General features: G+C 39.3%; 1 protein-coding gene across 12 annotated transcripts in view; it reads left to right on the top strand.

Annotated features, from left to right (window-relative positions):
* PDE4D (phosphodiesterase 4D) overlaps window positions 1–16,564 on the top strand; it is a gene marked incomplete at its 5' end in the record, with an annotated part of 636,111 nt that overhangs the window by 526,887 nt on the left and 92,660 nt on the right. For all 12 annotated transcript variants that reach the window (XR_014319338.1, XR_014319339.1, XR_014319340.1 and 9 more), the window contains 2 exons: window positions 511–584; window positions 1,922–1,971. Coding sequence is in view for 7 of the 12 variants with exons in the window: in XM_082783123.1 (XP_082639249.1) it covers window positions 511–584; window positions 1,922–1,971 (124 nt within the window). The remainder of the gene's footprint in view (window positions 1–510; window positions 585–1,921; window positions 1,972–16,564) is intronic.

Raw genomic sequence — 16,564 nt, 5'->3', positions numbered from 1 at the left:
GAGGTGATACCTTCCTCTTTATCTGTCCTCTTGTACTGTCTCTAAATGAATTCATCCCCTTAAAGGAGACACGTTTTATTTTTCCTGCCAGTCTAGACAGTCTCATTCCATTTGTCCTTTGAGTTTTGTGGGGGCTGAACTGCAAATGGAAAAATCTGCAATCATATTTTACGTATGAAATATTAGGTTTGAATGGGTTATTATCGTCCAAACACGAATGCTTTTATGGTCGTTTTAGAGAATTTAGTATTATGTGAAAAACTTTTCCTCCTCTTAAGTAAGTTTGTCTTTAAACAAATAATGAGTTGTTATGATGGAAAAAATAAATAAACTATTGTCCTTGTATTACAGACATGTTGTTAAGTAATGGTCAAAAGCTTCAGACAACCAGCCCTGGTAACCTTTTATGTTTTGCAATGTCCTTTCATTTTTCTTTCAGCACAGTGGATTGCAGCTAACTCAGTCTCACCTGTGCAGAAATTTAGACTGAAACCATTTTATATGTTTCAGGTGCTGGCAAGCCTACGTACTGTACGGAATAACTTTGCTGCATTAACCAATTTACAAGATCGGGCACCCAGCAAGTGAGTGTCAACTTTTTTCAGCAGTATATTTAAATAGCAAACTAGGAATAACAATTAGATGTTACAAATTTCAGTTTGTGTCACCAAGCTTGTATAAAACATGTGATGACTAATGACTTTATTAATCCCTTAAATCTACTATACTTTATAGCTGAGACAGCAGCCCCCTTGCCTACTAACTGCTTTTTCATTGCTATCCCTGCATAAATTTTGAGTGGTTTGTGTGTGTGCAATTTCTATGATTTTCAATAAATTAGTCATATGCCAAAGATCATTCAGAAGCGATTATCAGGCAAAGAGTATGAGTTGTGCAAATGAATGAAAGTGAGCATACAGCTACACTCACTGTGAGCTACTTGCATGATCGAGAGCTAGAAGTCATCCAACATATCCACAGTAGTTCATGATTATAATGCGACATTATAAATATGACCTTTCTCCAATTCTGGTACAGAATCATAGCTAACATTAACATTAGTTAAACTGTAAAGTTTTGTAATGAAGCAATTTTCCTTATCCAGAATGTGTGTCTCCAGAAATTAGAAGTAGTTAGTATTCATGGAAGCTCATTCCCATAGCAGTTTCATAGAATCATAGAATGGCTCAGGTTGGAAGGGACCTCAAAGATCATCCAGTTCCAACTCCCCTGCCATAGGCAGGGACACCACCCGCTAGATCAGGTTGCTCAGGGGCTAATCTAACCTGGTCTTGAACACCTCCAGAGATGGGGCATCAATTTCTCACTGAAGACTTCAGTATCTAAAGACAGCTGCCTATCATTGCATATGCAATGCTGTAGAAAGATATTTCCAGGCCTCTTGGTTGGAATATTCAGCCCCTGCTTGCTCTCATCCATACAACCCTAAGCAGCTGTGTCAGTTCAGCAAATCATCGAGCAAAGGATTCCACTGTGCTGTTTGTCCTAAAGATTATTGTGAAATGTATATGCAACATAGTAAATGAACTTAAAACTAATTTTTGCTTTAAGAATTTATCTCATATAAGAGAATGTGGGTAGTGAGTGTATTCTTGTAAGAATAAAAGCTATGTATATAGACCAAACTGTAAGCTGTGTACAAGCTCCAGCAATGATTAGGCAGGTTTTTAACAAACTTATAGATATCCCTGCTTACGTTCCCAATCTGCAGAAAGATTTGAGCATCAGTTGTGAATTCCTTTCTGCGTTATATAAATAGCTGAATGAACTCTTTCTTTGTTTATGCTAGTGTGTGTCAGTCCCAAATAATTTCTAAAGGAAAAGTGTTTCCTATTATATTGTTCAAGGATTCAACCACCTGTGAGTTAATCAGGCTTATAACTTATTTATTTTTTTTTAGACGGTCACCAATGTGTAACCAACCATCCATTAACAAAGCAACTATAACAGGTAAGAAAACAGCATGGGTTTCTAAAGTTAATATATGTTTATAAAAATGAAAGTCTCATTAAAAAATGAATTTTATAATAATACCCTTATACTGTTTCATAGCTTATTATATCATGCAGTACTTTTGGTTGTTATCATGGCAACTTGGTCTTGAACCAAGTTGTTCCCATGGTATGGGAACATACTTTTTTGAATTTTTTATATTTTATTAATACATGTATTCTTACTCCATGTAGTCTTCCAAGTGGTTACAGTCTTTATGGCTTGTTGACAGAGTGAAAGGATTTGCTTTGCCTCGTAGTGTAAGCATACAGGCCCTTACTATACAAGCAATTTATCATTTAAAGCAAGAGCTTATCGTTTCCAGTATTTTCAGCCTTTTTTTTTTTTCCGGTTAGGTCTTGGCTTGATTTTTACTGATCCTCTGCAAAGCTCTTGTCTTTTTAATTGTGTCATAATGGGATAGTAAGTAAAGGAAGATATTATACTTCAGTTTTTTTGAAGAGAACCATGCCTTTGTCATCTTAATAATCTCTTTTCTTAAGCTCTGGATAGTGGTAACATCATTATTTTTTTCATCTATCCTCAAACACATATCCCTCTAAAAGATCCAGTCTTGGGAGTTCTGTACTATTTTATTCTCCAAAGAACTCAACGTGTAATGTGAGCACTTGTATGGGCTGATTAGGGAACAGAGGGTTAAATCTTTTCAAATCCATTCTATGCACAGAAAATCATCCTTAGTTATGAATGTTTTGCAATCATACGTAAATTCATAGTAACTAACTGAACAGGGAGGGGAGAAAGATGAATACATGGATCTGTCATGAAGTGTTTCTTGCCTGTAACACCTATAATCATAATCATTTTTTAATGTATTACTTTAAGAGGTCATTTTGGGTGTTGTTTTCAAATTACTAACTATGAGACATCTCAATTATTGAGAGATGCTACATCTATTTTTAACCATGGATTTTGTCTCACAAATCAGTGCAGTCACCCAGAAGTCTGTTATCCTAACTGGAGACAGAAATTTTAAAAAGTAGGGTTCTTTCTTTGGTTCCAAGGTGCTAACTTTAGAACGCCTACAACATGGTAAAATCCCTGCCAGTAACAGAAAATGTGATATCCAGAACAGAAAATATGCATGCATGTGAACATTCAGGGAGCTTACCTTACATGATCTCCCCCAGTGGTTTGCCTGAGGACAGCTTCTCTTCTCCAGCAGGAGAAGCTGCTCAGACATCAGGACCCAAGACACAATCTGCTGGAAGTTACTGTTGCTCATTTTTAATTCCCCCCTGATCTGAAGGTTTCCATTCAGCTAATCCCCAGAGTGCAGAGTACTTGTCAGAAACGATACATCAACTGAGGTTTTAGTGTTTGGAAGGAAGGTAGTGCAGTCAGTGGTGCAGCTAATACAGAAAATGTTTCTGTGCCAAGAAATTTAAAGGAAGCACGAGTGGAAGGTAAAGAATAGCAAGGATAATTTAATCTAATTGAGTTCAATCTGATTCTACAGAGATGCTGCTGGAACTGCTGTGCCCAAATTATGCATTGAACTAGCTGAGCTGGGGCCTGTGTGCATTGGATATAAGTGGCTAAAAGACATCAATGATACAGAAAAAGATATATTAAGCTACTAAAAAGGTTGAAAATAGCTACAGTTCACTTTGACTGCTGAATGGAGATGGAGGCTGGGTACTTTTTTGCCTGAATGCCATTTCCCATTCTTAGTTATATACTTTGTTTTTGTTTTGTTTTGGTTTTGTTTGTTTGTTTGCTTTTTTTTTAATTGCATTTCCATAGAAACAAATTTCATGGCATAAGCACAGAAGCATGCATAGATGCTTTCTTGAAGCATATATAATGCTGGTAAAACACATTGCACAATGGCATTATACCAAAAAGAAAAGACATATTGCAAACAATTTTTTTTTATTATTTTTTTTTTGTTCCTGCTCTTCTTAGAATGATTAGAGATCCTTCTGGATGATCCTATGCTTTCTGAATTTTTATTGGGAATATTTGTAATGTAGCTTGTGCAGAGTCTTTCCTGCTGAAAAGTCCTCCCAGTCATGCTGTACAAACTAGGTGACTGGAAGACACGGTGTCACTAAACAATGTCGATACTTAAACAGAAATAGACACAAAAGGTGGAAGTTTTATGTTGCTAAGCTTCCTGAAAGTGTCATCTTCCAGGAGAAGCAAAAGTGTAGTAAGACAGAACTGTTAGACCTTATGGGAAAAAATGATAAAGGAAAGATAAAAAGGGATTTGGTAAAGCAAAGTGACTCAAGCAGCAAGAACAAAATCCTTGCATTGTGATTAAAAACTATTTTTTGCTATTTTAAGAATTTACCTTGAGGTAGAAAAGTTTGAGAAAATCCATTAAGAAAAAAGTAGGGAACTGTGTAATAGAGAATTGAAGCAGCACGGGAATAAAATGTTCAAATTGTTAAAAGCAATAGCAGCCATAGTGGTCTGGAAGTTAGAATCATCTTTAAATGTGAATATGTAGAAGCCAATGATTAAAATATGGCTTGTTCTATTCAATATATCCACATTAATCCTTTTCGGAAACTGTTGACAGAAACAGTTACGTATTAGTGGCATACTTGATCTTCAGTATAAAACAAGTATCCTACAGCATGTTGGGTGTACAGATAAATTAGGGAGTAGGAGGTGGGAGTTTTTCATGTACCAATAAACTTCTTAGATAGCACTTTTATTATCCATCTTAGATGTCTAGGATGTAGATACCTATTTTGGTGAGGCTCATTAGAGTCCTTTTACAGTCAGTGTAAATAAGCAGACATGCAAATAGACTTATTTTAGGTGTCTTCTTTAAAGGGTCCCTAAATTGGTAACTAAACACGCTATTGCTGTCCTTTGAGAATAGCTTGGGATAACTCCTTTTGCTGTATAGTGATTTCATGCTTGGTGTTTTGTTCTTCAACCAGAAGAGGGGTTCCTCTCACTGTGATTCACATTTTCCAAGCAATCATATGAACAGTGTTTCATTTCAAATTTATAGTAATTCTCCTAATGCAACACATCAGTGAATTATAAATAGCATTTCATTTTCAAATTACGAACAACAACAACAAAACAACAACAACAAACCACTATTACCTGTGACTCAAGGACTGAGCTTTAAAGTTTTCATTTTTAATGAAAAAATGAGCAAGCATTAAATCTCTTTTGGTTACTACGTTTCTAGTATATGCACTTCTAGCTGAAAGTATAATGAGCTATGAAGGAACCATATAAGGTCTTTCTTCATGTACCTTTAAAATAGATAGGAGATTTCACAAATTCTCTGCCTGCTAGTGACAAACTCAGTCTGCCAGATGCTTTAGATGCTTTTATATGCTTTTATGTACAAAGAATACATGTACATGCAAAAGGAGGCAAGTTTGTCCAAAAGAAGTTTCTGGGCCTAAAAATACTCTGTTACTATATGCTTATATTGCTTCTTATTGGACTTGAGTTATACCCTTTACATGCATGGTTCTGCATCTTAAACCCATCAGAAATCAATAATTTGATTATTTAAATGGAGCTTCTTGCATGTTTCTTGTAGACTTTGTTCAAGATAGTTCTTGGTTTCTATCAATTAGCTTCAGGTTTCCCATGAAACTTATGGTTTTGAAGTGTAATCTACCAGTTTTTATTTTATGACACTGGAAGTATAATCAATCATTATTTATTTAATAATTAAATAATGTTATCTAATTAAGTGATTAGCTTCCTGTATTTCAGTATCATGCACTTGAGCAAAAATCACCATGGGAAGCTAAAAATCAGACTGAAACTCCTAAATATAGACAGGTAGACAAAAGAAATAACACAGGTTACATCTGAAAATCTGTAGTTTATATCAAGTACTACTGGAAATCACAGAATCACAGAATTATCTAGGTTGGAAGAGACCTCAAGATCATCAAGTCCACCCTCTGACCTAACACTAACAAGTCCTCCACTAAACCATATCACTAAGCTCTACATCTAAATGTCTTTTAAAGACCCCCAGGGATGGTGACTCCACCACTTCCCTGGGCAGCCCATTCCAATGCCTCACAACCCTCTCAGTAAAGAAGTTCTTCCTAATATCCAACCTAAAACACCCCTAATGCAACTTCAGCCCGTTCCCTCTCGTCCTGTCACCAGGCACGTGGGAGAATAGACCAACCCCCACCTCGCTACAGCCTCCTTTAATGTACTTACAGAGAGCAATAAGGTCACCCCTGAGCCTCTTCTCCAGGCTGAACAAGCCCAGCTCCCTCAGCTGCTCCTCGTAGGACTTGTTCTCCAGGCCCCTCACCTGCTTCTTCGCCCTTCTCTGGACTCTTTCGAGCACCTCGATGTCCTTCTTGTAGCGAGGGGCACAAAACTGAACACAGTACTCGAGGTGCGGCCTCACCAGAGCCGTGTACAGGGGGACAATCACTTCCCTAGACCTGCTGGCCACACTGCTTCTTATGCAAGCCAGGATGTCGTCGGCCTTCTTGGCCACCTGAGCACACTGCTGGCTCATATTCAGCTGACTATCCAGAAATACTCTCAGGTCCTTCTCTGCCTGGCAGCTCTCCAACCATTCCTCTCCCAGCCTGTAGCTCTGCTTGGGGTTGTTGCACCCCAGGTGCAGGACCCAGCACTTGGCCTTATTGAACTTCGAACAGTTGACCTCAGCCCATCGGTGCAGCCTATCCAGACCCTCCTGCAGAGCCTTCCTACCCTCGAGCAGATTGACACACGCACCTAACTTGGTGTCATCTGTGAACTTACTGAGGGTACACTCGATCCCCTCATCCAGATCATCGATAAAGATATTAAAGAGGACCGGCCCCAGTATCAAGCCCTGGGGAACGCCACTAGTGACCAGCCTCCAGCTGGATTTGACTCCATTCACTACAACTCTTTGGGCCCGGCTATCCAGCCAGTTTTTAACGCAACGAAATGTATGGCAGTCCAAGCCACGACCAGACAGATTCTTGAGGAGAATGCTGTGGGAAACAGTGTAAAGAGCCTTGCTGAAGACAAGGTAGACTACATCCACAGCCTTTCCTTCATCCACCAAGCGCGTCACTTTGTCATAGAAAGAGATCAGGTTCGTCAAGCAGGACCTGCCTTTCATAAACCCATGCTGACTGGGCCTGATCACCTGCTTGCCCTGTAAGTGCCGCTTGATGATACTCAAGATAATCTTCTCCATGAGTTTCCCTGGCACAGAGGTCACACTGACAGGCCTACAGTTTCCTGGGTCTGCCCTCCGGCCCTTCTTGTAGATAAGCGTCACATTTGCTAGCCGCCAGTCGACTGGGACCTCCCCTGATAGCCAGGACTGTTGATAAATGATGGAAAGTGGCTTGGCCAACTCCTCTGCCAGTTCTCTCAGTATCTTTGGGTGGATCCCATCTGGCCCCATCGACTTGCGTACATCCAAGTGCCGTAGCAGGTGACCAACCATTTCTTCATGGATAGTGAGGGCCACATTCTGCTCCCCATCCCCTTCCACCAGTTCAGGAAACTGGGTATCCAGAGAGCAACTGGTTTTGCTGCTAGAGACTGAGGTAAAGAAGGCATTAAGCACCGCTGCTTTTTCCTCACCTTTCATAACTAAGATCCCCCCTGCATCCAGTAAAGGCTGGAGATTCTCCTTAGTCCTCCATTTTGCATTAATGTATTTGTAAAAACATTTTTTATTGTCTTTGACAGCAGTTGACAGATTGAGCTCCAGATGAGCTTTGCTTTTCTAATTTTGTCTGCACTGCCTCGCAACATCCTAATAGTCCTCCTGAGTGGCCCGCCCTCTTTTCCAAAGATTGTAAACCCTCTTGCTTCTTCTAAGCTCAAGCCACAGTTCTCTGTTCAGCCAGGCCAGTCTTCTTCCCCGCCAGCTCATCTTTGGGCACTTGGGGACAGACCGCTCCTGCACCATTAAGATTTCCTTCTTGAAGAGCGCCAAGCCTTCCTGGACTCCTCTGCCCTTCAGAACCGCCTCCCAAGGGACTCTACCAACCAGTGTCCTGAACAGTTCAAAGTCAGCACTCTGGAAGTCCAATACAGCGGTTTTACTGGTCCCCTTCCTGGCTTCTCCAAGAATGGAGAACTCTACCATTTCATGGTCACTCTGCCCAAGACAGTTTCCAACCACCACATCTCCCACCAGTCCTTCTCTGTTAGAAGGGGCATCTCCCCTGGTAGGCTCACTAACCAGCTGTGTCAGGAAGCTGGTTCCATGCTCTCCAGAAACCTCCTAGACTGGTTTCTGTGGGCCGTGTTGTGCTTCCAGGATATATCTGGGAAGTTGAAGTCCCCCACGAGAACAACCGCTGACAATTTTGCAGCTTTTGTCAGCTGCCTGTAGAAGTCCTCAACCATCTCCTCATCCTGGTTCATCGGTCTATAACAGACCCCCACCAGGATGCTTGCCTTGTTGGCCTTCCTGCTGATCCTAACCCATAGGGACTTAACATTCCCAGCCTCAAGTTCTGCAACATCAAAACTCTCTCTGATATAGAAAGCCACACCACCACCCCTTCCATGCTGCCTGTCCCTTCTGAAGAGCCTATAGGCAGACATTGCAGCACTCCAGTCATGAGAGTGGTCCCACCACCTTTCCGTGATGGCAATCAAGTCATAGCCTGCCTGCCGCACGATGGCTTCCAGCTCCTCCTATTTGTTACCCATGCTGCATGCATTAGTGTAGATGCACTTGTCGTGGTTCCGCTCGAGTGGGCAGCCGAGCTCCACCACAGCCGCTCTCTCACTCCCCCTCCTCAAAGAGGAATGGGGAGAAAATATGTGAAAAGGGCTCAAGGGTTGAGATAAGGACGAGAAAATCACGCAATAATTATTGTAACGGGCAAAACAGACTCGGCATAAGGAGATAGTAAGATTTATTGCCTATTACTAACAAGCAAGAGAAGCGAGAAAACAAAGGAAAAAGCAAACCAAAAGCACCTTCCCCCCCATCCACCCTCTTCCACCTCCTCCCCCCGAGCGGCGCAGGGGAACGGGGGAATGGGGGTTATGGTCAGTCTACAGCACTTCTTCTCTGCCGCTCCTTCTCGGTCACTCTCGCCCCCTGTGCTGTGGGGTCCCACCCACGGGATGCAGTCCTTGATGAACTGATCCGGTGTGGGCTTCCCACAGGCAGCAGCTCTTCCAGAACTGCTCCAGATATGGGTCTGTACCACGGGGTCCATCCCTCAGGAGAAAACTGCTCCAACCTGGCTCCCCTACGGGCAGCAGCTCCTGCCAGATCACCTGCTCCTGCGTGGGCTCCTCTCCACGGGCTACAGGTCCAGCCCGGAATCTGCTCCGGCAGGGGTCTTCCACAGGCGGCAGCCTCCGTCGGTGCAGGTCCACCTGCTCCACCGTGGTCTCCTCCACAGGCTGCAGCATGGAACCCTGCTCCACCGTGGTACTCCATGGGCTGCAGGGGGACATCCTGCTTCACCATGGTCCTCACCACAGGCCGCAGGGGACTTCTGCTCCGGCACCTGGAGCACCTCTCCCCCTCCTTCTACACTGACCTTGGCACCTGCAGGCTGTTCTCTCACTCCCGGCTGCTGTCTGGTGCAGCGTTTTTTTCCCTGTCTAAAATATACTCTCACAGAGGCGCAAAACAACATCGCTTATTGGCTCAGCTCTGGAAAACAATGGGGCCCTTCCCAAACATGGGGCAGCTTCTAGATCTTTCTCACAGAAACCACCCCTATGGCTCCCTGCTACCAAAACCTTGCCACGTAAACCCACTACAGCACTTCAGTTGGGCCATTGCCTTCTCTCCCAGCCTTGCCATTGTTACCTATGGCACAGCTCTAACAAGCCTTGTTTCAGCCCCGTCCCCCTTCTCACCTAGTTTAAAGCCTAGTTTAAATGACAGATTATTTTGAGTTTACATATCTCAGTATAACTGTATTCAGTTATTCATACATTCTGAACATTCATACCAGTTCTGTAACTGAAAGATATTATTGATTAATAGTATGGAGTTCCAGTAGAATAATTTATTGTTCAGATTTAAATAGAAGTAACATTTCTGGTCATGAGATGCTTTAAATGCTTCAAAAATCCAGAAGGCAAAGTATTACATATCCTGTTGACTCCTGCAGGACCTGACTGAAGTGTAGAGTACATTACTACATGAAGATGACCTGCGTAATCTAAATGCTTTTAATTTTTTCTTGTGTCTGTGATTCAGATGGGGATAAAATGAATGCAAGAATACATGCGTGGATAGAAAAAAAGCAAAAGTTGCATGCCTTACAAAAAGTTACAAAAGTTGCATGCCTTACACAGGATAATTCATACAATACCAGGGTAATGGCTATGGGGAATATATATATATATATATGGAATTGAGTGGCTTCTAATGTCTGTGAGAACAGAGGTTTAAATAAATAAATCACAGATTTTTAAGAAAAGTCTCATAATGCAATATCAGTGCCACCTTTTAAAATGATGAAAACTTTAGATTTCATACCCAGGTTTTAGTAGATACCCAGAACATGCCCTATTCAAGACACAATTGCATTCTATACATCACTCCTCTAGATTTAATCAGTAGGGCTACAATTATAACGAGGACTTCCCACTCTCATTTAATTTGCCCACTGAATATATTTTTATCTTATTATAGAGAAGTATTCATACTTCACTGCCAAATATTTGGCAGAGCTGAGGTAAAATATTCAGAAATTCTCACTCAATTAACTTGAGTAAAGGATGCTTTCCTGAAGCACTGCAGGAACCTGACACCATGTTTCTAAAGGGGCATGTTTGTTTTTTTTTGTAAAATGGCTTTGTACTTTGTGCAGAAGGTTGGACAACATGTAAATGCTTTGATTGTCATAGGTCTGCTTATACTTATGTCTCTATGGCTGTTTAGAGTGAATTTAACTCACCTCTGACAATTATCTTAATTTCAGGGTAAGTATCACAGGGACTTATATTTTTGAATGTGTTTTGTAGCATTTTCACATCTTTCAACCTGTAGTAAATTCCATCTATTATTTGAGAAATTAGCAAATGTGTATTTGCAGTCTTGCAGAAGGTATAACAGCATACCTCACTAGCAGCTGAATTAAGTTATTAGAAGTGCCATATAGGCACTAAAGTCACAGGTGCATGCATGCCAGACGCTTTCAGTTTACTTCCTAGGTGAATGTTTTCAAAACTCACATTTAGAAATAGAATTTTAAGTGAGAAACAGTTAAATGCTTCGTTTTAAATTCTGCAAATGCTTTTGAAATTTTCCCATCTTTGAATTGTATGAAGATAGCCATATGAATTGCAAGTTATTTCTCAGAGTGAAGAAAAATAGCACATCATGCTCTGTGGTGTGGATTTCATGCTATGTTATATACATGTAAACATTCTTTGTCATTGTCAGTTGGATAAATAAATAGTTTTCATTTTTGTTACTTCTGTGCAACTCAACTCCTGCCTTTAAAAAACAACCAAAAAAGACTCCTGAAAACTCACATGCCAGACTAATAATCTGCTATTTAATAATAAATTGAGGTACTTGACAGCAGAAGCATTGTAGAATTCAGAGTTGACTTATCCTGGCTATTCATTTTATTCATCTATAATGGCTATTCATTTTATTGTCATCTGAGCAATCCTACATACTGTTCTTATGTCTCTAACATCATTTGGGAACTTAGCCATCTTCCTTAAAGAAGTAATTTCCTTCCTCAGAATAATTATTTGTGGTGTTATCTAGACCTCTGTATAGCACAGATCAATGTATAAGGTCAATTCTATTCAGCTGTTGCTTTGTTTTGATGTTGGTGTTTCTGAAGCCTTTTAACATCTGCCACGCAAGTTTTGAAGTTCAGTAGGCAATTTGAATCTGCAGAGAAAAATGCTGAGGAAAAGGTCAGCATATCTATTTTGTCCAAAAAAGGTTATAGTAATTTAAAGCAATTGGCACTGCTTTATAATCCACTATTTGGATGAATCAATATAAATTTGGTATTAATACATAAAATGAGAATGCAATTAGGAAAAGATTAGTAGTTCTTCAAATGGAATGGAGTTTTAAAAGGCCTTGTGCATTTTTCATTAATCTGTTGCTATCTAATATTGAATTTTATTTGTGGTCCACATCCTTGTAGTCTTTTAGAGTTACATAAGTCACTGATCTCAGAGCTTTACATACGGAAAGGACAGCAGAAACAGATGGTTGAGATTGGAAGGAGGATTAAAATCCTAATGACTCTTCTACGTGGTGTACAGTGCCTTCTTGAAAAGGTTTATTATGATGGGCGTGTTTGTATACTAGACCTCAATTCACGTGTATATATAAACTCTGATTACAAATATATGTATTAGTTTTAAGGAAAAGTAGTGATATTGGTGAATATTTGGGGTGATATGTTATGGACTATAACTTTTTCATTTCTTGTTGTGCCATCCAGACAACAGAAAAAAAATACTTATTCATTTATTTATACTGTGCAATCCAGAATGAATATAGCTTTAGCTTGCCATGAAATTTCTCCACCTGGTCCACGTAATTCAGTAACTAACTAGTAATGAAAGTGTCCTGTGCTTTAGCTAGTTTCAACTATTCAATTTGCAAAATGAGCTCACAATTTTCTAACAAGTGTTCTGAATAAAGAATTGACAATCATCAATTTCACTGAAGTCCAAATCTCCAGGTACAAAGGTGCCTTAAAGAGACTTGTATATTGTATTTTTTTAACAATCAATAATATTTTGCATAAATAAAACAGAATTGGAAAATAGCAATATTTACATGAGCTAGTTGTTTCAGTTAATCATTAAAGGCCTTATCTAGGCCATGATAACTAAAAGGAGAGTTATCTCATTTACAGCCTTCTTATCCAGAATAAAAACAAAATCTTACTCTTTTGTGAGATACAGGGCACAAATTACATTCAGACTGATACTCATTCATAAATCTGCCCTGAATAAACAGGAAATGCAGAGAAAAACAAGGTACAGAAGAGAGAGGAGTCCACTCCCCGCCCAGGCTTACACAGTCGCTTTTTCACATTAACGCATGAAGAAGCAGCTTCTTCCATTGCACATAGTTTGTGGGCATTTGATATGCATAAATTTAGGCCATATTTGTCTGTTTTCTATATTCAAACAAACAAACAAAAAACTATCCCTTTGTGTTACAATTTGTGCAACAATATCATGTGCTATAATGAAAATATACCTACTTAATATTGGTTACTTGAGAAAGTAACTGTTAAACTGCATTTCCCTTTAAAGTGAATAGTATTTGTGTCCCCAGTTTATCCTCTTTCTTGGTTTAGAGGTGGTTATTGCTAGGGTGCAGCTGTGAAGGCTTGCTGAATGCTTTCTTCATTTTCATCCACATAGTTTTAATTAATGTTGAAAAAAAAAATCTGACTGGGAGAATCAAAAATCCAAATTATTATTATTATTTATTTATTTTTAATCTTGTGCTGGTTCAAGTTTGCTGGGTTTGTAAAACAGTGATTAACTTTCCTGAAGCAGAACAGCAGGAAGAGGATTGATGTGGTTTTGGACAACATAAGCTGTTTATGTATCATCTCACATTCAAGGAAGTGAATAAAATCAGGTTGAAAAATAGAATAATCTCTATGTTTGACTACTGCCCAGTACTGTTTAAAAATCTCAGAAATTCAGACTTCGTATACAGTGAAAGTATGAGAAAGTATGACAGCTTTCAGGATCACCCGTGATATGTTTAAACAATGTCTTGCCCTAACCATACTAGTTGCAAAATCTTTATTTTCATTACATTACTAAAAAATGCTAAGTAACGCATATTCTGAAAAGTTGTATTTTCCTCAGTACTAAATACACTTTATGGTTTGTGTTTTAACACTGATACCTGATATCCAAATGTGTAAGCTTTCATTAAAAAAAAAAAGCAACTTACTTAAACAGAGAACTACAATCATAGTTAAAACATTCCTGGCAAGAATGTCAGAATATCAGTGGAATTGTATCTATCAATCAATATCAACAATTAGGAAAAAAATAATTAAAAAAAATTAGTTGTTTTGCAGTGTGTAGACTACAACACTTGGCCCTTGCACGTTATTTTTTAATTTCGTAACAATGTATTTTGTTGGAAATAAGGGTTTAGGTTAACAAAGAGCATAGAGATTAAAAGCCAGCACAGAGATGATCTCTGCTTGCAAACTTCATCCAGCACTTTAGATTATTTTCCTTAAAATTGCGTTGTAGCACAGCCTTGATTTTAAAATACGTACACATTTTGGAGTAGGTACTCAGTTTAAAAAGAAAACATGAGAGATATTATCAGTCATCTCAAAGAGAATTTAATATGCAACCCAACATCAATTTTTGCTTCTTACCTTTATATTGGTCTCATATTTTGCTACATCAGTGAAAGTCAATATTCAGCATTTCAGCAAAACTGTCCATTTTACTGGAAAGATGGGATGATAAGCTTCATGTGCTTCCTCTTCTCTTTTTAGCCCAGCTATGTCACTTACGGTCACTGTTAGTTGAGAAATGTATGTGTCAGACTGCATTTACTGTATCAATAATAATAGCAGACCAACTGAAGGAGTGAAAGGTGGTTTGGTTTGTAGGACTGAGGTGACAAGAATCACAGAAAAACAGGACTCTTGTCTATGTCATTTTTCTCATTCCTGTTACATATACAGCCCATTGGCTGATGAATATAGAAAATAAAACTGTGACAATGTGGATTGACTGCTGGGTGTATTGTGAATGCATCTTCATTTCACAACTCATCCAGCTTTTGACAGCTGTGATCAGTGATATATTGTCTTCTGTCCTATAGATAGATTTGAAAGTAGATCTCTTTTCCATTAACAGGTTACTGAGAAACTGGTCCATTAAAGCCTATTCACTTTACTGAGTATCCATTTAAAAATTCAGGGCTACAATAATTCTACCCATTAAAGTGACTAAGTTCTGCTTTTATTATAGCCTGCCTTCTGAGTATAGACCCTGGAGAAAGCCATGAATCAGAGCACCCAGCAGCCAGGGTCAGACAAGCAAGAATAACAGTTCTTCTGTTGTGGACTAGGAAGTTCTGCAGGTCCCTATGCATACCCTTTGTCCATACTCAGATAAAATGGCTAAATTATCCTCGGAGCAGTGGTCACAGTTTAGGACCTGCCCCCGCGCATCTCCTCCAGGAGTGAGCATATCACCAGACTACAGTCTCAGCCTCCTTTTTACTCATTCCCTCTCTCACCTCAAGCATTTTGCATTACGTGCTGCAAAGTGACTCATCTTTAGCTGGAGGGAGTAATTCCAGGTCCAGCAGCAGGAAAATCTACTTGTACATACTGCACTTTCTCAAGAATTGAAAAAAAATTGAGAAATTGAGAATTGAGAATTGATCAAAATGTTTAAGAACAAGAAATACCTAAAACTCAGGATTCTGCTCTCAGGACAGATGTTCTAACACCTTCTTGTAAAAAGAAATTTTTTCCTATGTTAGGTGACTCTTCTCAGAAGACCTTTGGTGGAGGGAATCAGGACTGCATGGAAGTAATTGTTGAGTACACCTTAGTCAATCATGTATTCAGACACGTTCCTGTGTTAAATGCTTCCAGTTAGCTGTCTCTAGCTGGCTCGGTATATTAAATCCTTTCAGACTAGGCTTTCTGTACAGTCAGGGAAGGACGGCAGCTGTCTCAGGCCATCTGAAAGTTCTGTGGATGCCTTACCTCCCCAAGAACCTTGGAAAGATTATATCACAAGAATCACCCAACAGGCAATATTTTGGTGTCACAATTTGCAAGAGGCACCAGTGGGAAGCTTAACAATCCCAAATATCATATTTACTAGCTCAGAAAGAGTTTCAACAAGGAATTTAAGAGACTTGCTGTTGGGAAATAGGAGAAATGGCAGAAAGCAATGAAAGAGACAGTAGTTCTTACTGGACAATCTTCACTTTAAATATTAAAAGTGTCAGGATGTGACTTCTTTCAAACTTCCTATACAAACCATAGTTCTCTTGCAGGTTTGGACAGCTTTATGTGGGGTTCTGTTAACAGAATTGGATTTTTTTGTATTTATTGTTTTAATCATAGTCCTTAATCTGCTCACAGTTGAAAAGATTCAGCTCTAACTTGTGTAGAAGCAGAGCTTTTTGTACCAGAAATGTAGGTACAAAGTTGAACTAATTCCAAGCCATAATAAATCACTTTTATTTTCTGATTAAATAATAATAATAGTAAGATGATAGACGACAAATGGAGGTAGTCTGTCATTAGGATAATAATTTGGGAGTTTTACCTTAATAATAATGAACAAGGTAGGATTGCATCTGAGCGAGTGAATTTTGTCACTAGACAGCTTATCTACTTACCTATACTAAAGAAACAGGCAATAACTCAGGAACAAACTACAGAAATAACTACTGGACTAGCAGACCTGTAGAATTTTCCTGTCTATTAAGCCATATGGTAGTGGCTTTGTTAGTGGACGTACTATAGGAACCATTGACTACTTAGTCTTTAATTGAAGGAGTGCAAAGATGGCTACAAGAAAAAGCCCAGAAAGAATTCAGTGCCAAAGAAATGAAGGAGAAAACTGGAAA

The sequence above is a fragment of the Aythya marila genome (assembly GCF_965140915.1).
Source record: "Aythya marila genome assembly, chromosome: Z".
In the NCBI taxonomy this organism is placed as follows: Eukaryota; Metazoa; Chordata; class Aves; order Anseriformes; family Anatidae; genus Aythya; species Aythya marila.
Note: the sequence above shows the minus strand (reverse complement) of the source record. Positions and strands in the feature narration are given on the sequence as shown.